The following is a 4,273-nucleotide window of genomic DNA, read 5'->3' as shown; positions in this document are numbered from 1 at the left end:
AAGGATGATATGGATCTTGTTAAAGGGTGGACTAGTACTCACCAAATTGATTTATAATCTTTCTAAAAAAAATATTTGTAATTAATGCATATAAAGATAGTAACTTATATTCATCTGATGATGTTGCTTTGATACCTTGGAGTGTGCTGGTTTGAGACCTTAGTTTAAGATCAAAGTCTTCGATTCTCTTGGATGACAATTTTAGTGAGTTGATTTGACTTCTCTTCAGTGCCCCCCAGACAAACTTTGGAAAAGTGAATATTTTAAATAAATAAAAAAGAGAAATGACTATTTATTAAAAAAATTGTATTAATGAATACTTTTCAACTATTTCCAATAAGGTTTGAACTCTGATTGAAATTACAAAATCTTTGCCCATATCATATCATCTTGTACAATTGAGGGAACATGTGGCAATCTCCAAAATTAAACAAATGATTTTATTTGTTTTTGAATTTTTATCTACCATGTCTCTTTTAGATGTCATAATCAATATAATAATCCAACCAAATATATAATGCTTTGCATCCTCCTCCCTTCTCATTCTAATATCCTTCCATCATCAACCACATAACAGCTGCCTTCCACTGACCATACACACACATTTCTTCTCTTGGTTGTTTTGTGTTAAATCACTATATGTTGATGCTTAAAACATATTTTAAGGATCATACTTTGATGATGTTTGTTTTGTAAGCTTGTCGGTTGTGTAGTCTACATAAGTCCTTCTCAAGACAAAAACCATTGGTTTTGCCAAACCACTAGTCTCATCTTCCATTGGTGGATCTTGTTTTCATCTTTTCTTCTATTTTTTCCTAATATCAAATAACACCCTTTTGATATATAATCCTCTCCAATCACAATGTTTTACATCCTTATATCTTTTGTCTCCTTTGTTATGATCCTTTCAAAATCCTTTATAAATAAACCACTCTCATCAATTGGGACAAAACTTGTGTCAAATGGTTTTTGTGGAAAGCTTTTAAGTTTCCTAGCTTCTAGGCTCAAAACAAGAACTAGTTTTCTAGCTTTTAGCTTTTTTCAATTTTCTCTTGACATGCAATTACAAAACAAGAGTTTGGCATCAAAATTTGAGCATGGAGAAAAAGAGGAAGAGAAAGCTTCTCTCTTGGATTTGCATGATTTACCATTGGATTGTATTCTTGAAAAACTTTCACCTAGTGAATTATGCAATGTGGCACAAGTGTGCAAATCTCTTAGGGAAAGATGTAGAAGTGATTATTTATGGGAGAAACATATGAAGATGAAATGGGGCAAAGTTTTAGGTGATTCTGCTTATAGACAATGGAAATGTTATGTAGCTTCCAAAAGCATAGAGAAGAATTCAAATCAACACAAAAATCAGAAAACAATACTTGCTTTCCTTCATGGTTTTCTTCCTTTCTTTTGGATTAAATCAAAATCAGAAAAACACATAAAGTCAAGGCCAGATGACTCAATTGCTGCTCTTTATCTTTCTCTTGAGAATGGAAATTTTTGGTTCCCTGCCCAAGTTTATAACCGTGAGGTAAATACTGGTTGCATGCAGATTTTGGTAGTAATTATTTTCATAATTGATCCCTGATTTAAAAATTAGTATTAATTAATATTTTGTCTTGTAATTAAGGGATTTTGTTAAGTATAATTGTTTGACATTTTAAGTACATTTTCAGAATGGTCATGCTGGATTCATGCTCTCATGTTATGATGCTGAACTTTGCTATGACTCTAGAACAGATACCTTTCAAGCAAGGTATGTGCAACAGTTGACTCATTCAATATTGTTGAGTTTAGGTGCCAACCAACTTGTCTTTTTACCTGTACTATTGTCCTTTTGGTTTAATACTGCAGTTATAATAACCTATGAAATACTAAAGGATACCGTGCACAACACTAAAACTAACACATAAACACTAATGATAATTTAAGAAAATGAAAATAATTGAATGTAACTACATGTGTTGGTAACATGTGTTGGTGTCTGACACCGGAATGCTTTCGATTTGAAGTGTCGTGCTACATAGGACTAACCTTTGAACAGTTTAACATTGTATAGGATTTTTTTTTTTCAATTTTTTTTAAAGCTGGATAAGGTCATTAAACTCTAAACATGAAGTTCATGTTTTCTCTGACAGGTACTCTCCTCATGGAAGATGGACAACTGAGGAAAACATAAAATGGGAAAGGCTAAGAGTGCCACCTATTGACTCTTCTTCACATGTTCTTCATATCTCTGACTGCTTAGATGACTTAAAGCCTGGAGATCATGTTGAAATTCAGTGGAGAAGAAACAATGAGTTCCCTTATGGTATGTCTCATCATAGTTGTTGTGCAATATCTAAAAACTCATGTTTGCTACATGTAACCTCTTCTAAATAGTCGCGTAAATGCTTATGTAGTCGATAAATAAAGGTCGGTCTTGACAGACCTAGAATATTAACTATTATCAATGTTTGTGATAGATTGGACTAATTTATATATTATATAACTCATTCTTAAACTTTTTGTCAAGAACAAATATTAATATCAATTTTGTCATGATATGCTTGATTATCATCATGCACTAATTTTTAAAAATGTTTTGTTATAGGTTGGTGGTATAGTGTCATTGGTCATTTGGAAACATGTCAAAGTGATGGGAACCATTGCCAATGTCACAATAAAGGTAAGAATATCCACTAGCATACATTTTAATTATTTTGTTTTTCGCCCCTTAAATTATGTTGTCACTTTATTGTATCTATGATGATTAAATCAATAATGTTGGTGACAGATCCAGTGATTTTGGAGTTCACACAATACACAGCTGGCTCAAGATGGAGACAAACAATGATAAAGAGAAAAAATCATAGAGAACAAGGAAATGAAATAGAAGGTTTTTATGGTGGAATCAGAAAGTTGCATAGCAAGGAGGAGATTACAAAGTGGAAGAAACTTTGGCCAACAAAAAATGTTGAATAGCATGATTAAATAACTTTAGAACTTTGTAAATAAACTTGTCTACATTCTTAAAATGTGAATGTAAAGGCATAAAGGATTAGTTTTTGTCAAAGAATGATGTCACTCATTCCTAACTATGTCCATGCAAGAATGCCTCCCTAACTATAATTGGAAAATTTACTTTGGATGAATTTTTCAGTTTTTATGTAACGTGTACCACTATATAAGCAATAGGGTATATGTTACTGTATTTTCTTTTTGTCTACTAGCTTTTGCTAGTTTTTTCTTATGCAAGATTTCTTTTAGAGAAAAAGTTTCTTGTTAATTTGCATACAAGACAATGCTAAGTGGTGAGGGAAATTGGCTATTCAGTTCACACTCGTGCTTATAAATTAAAGTCATCATCACCTTTTAATCTAATATATAGGGCCAAGATATTTCTGTATTGTTGGGCTGAACAAACAAAACAATGCTTTGAAAACTTCACCAGAATGCTTGAAAATATGAATTTGCATCCTCTTATATTAGAATTTAACATAAGAGATTATGTTAAAGATCTCACTATTAAAATTTATTGAATCTCACACAAATGAAAGTGAATTTTAATACTAAGATCACCAAAATAAATTCCTTATGTTGAATTATAATATGAGATGGTCCAAATCTTGAAACACTGAAATATGACTATGAAAACACAAGTCACGTAGGTCTAAGACGATCAATTTGAATGCTAGAACCCGATCTAGTCAAATCTCCGTTGTTAGATATAATTATACAGTTGAGATTAGACTAGACCACCTATAGACTATAGAGAACCAAGTTTTTGTTAACTATGAACGCTAATCGTTGTTCCAATAACGTGCCTCAAAATTTATCTCTTATTGAACATACAATAATCAATCTTTAAAAATGATTCCACTTGATTCACGAATAGATAAATTTGATACAACCTTCTGAACTCTTTCTGGGTTCATACATATGAATTTCAAAATGTTTTCTGGGTTCTTCATATGAACTTCAGAATGTTTCTTCTAGGTTCCTGCCTTTTTGACAGTTGTTCTTTATGCTGAACATTCTGATGTTTTTCAACATTTTGAACCTTTTGAAGCTTGTCATTTATTTGTTTTGACAATCAAGATGATTATTTCTTTGAAGTCAAAGAGAATATTTCTTTGCATTTAGTTCATCATTGCTTGTAATAGATGACTTTAAATATTATTGTTGATCCATGAATTAATCCTTGATTATTTCTGGAAATTGATTTAAGTAGTTTTGCATCAAACAAGATAAGTATTTTTGTATCGTCTCCACAGGGAATAGTGCGTTATCAATG

The 4,273-nt window shown here is 31.5% G+C and overlaps 1 protein-coding gene across 1 annotated transcript; it reads left to right on the top strand.

Annotated features, from left to right (window-relative positions):
* The first annotated feature begins 338 nt into the window (after nt 1-338).
* On the top strand, nt 339-3,131 carry LOC146909606 (F-box protein At2g26850-like). The gene is made up of 5 exons (XM_085726475.1): nt 339-1,528; nt 1,674-1,753; nt 2,136-2,308; nt 2,591-2,665; nt 2,774-3,131. The coding sequence occupies exons 1-5, from the start codon at nt 863-865 to the stop codon at nt 2,959-2,961; spliced, it is 1,182 nt and encodes a 393-aa protein (XP_085582601.1). The 5' UTR covers nt 339-862; the 3' UTR covers nt 2,962-3,131.
* The last annotated feature ends 1,142 nt before the right edge of the window (nt 3,132-4,273 follow it).

This window comes from Medicago sativa, chromosome 7 (genome assembly GCF_051527215.1).
Source record: "Medicago sativa cultivar Bolivia chromosome 7, Bolivia_mono, whole genome shotgun sequence".
Lineage (NCBI taxonomy): Eukaryota > Viridiplantae > Streptophyta > Magnoliopsida > Fabales > Fabaceae > Medicago > Medicago sativa.
Note: the sequence above shows the minus strand (reverse complement) of the source record. Positions and strands in the feature narration are given on the sequence as shown.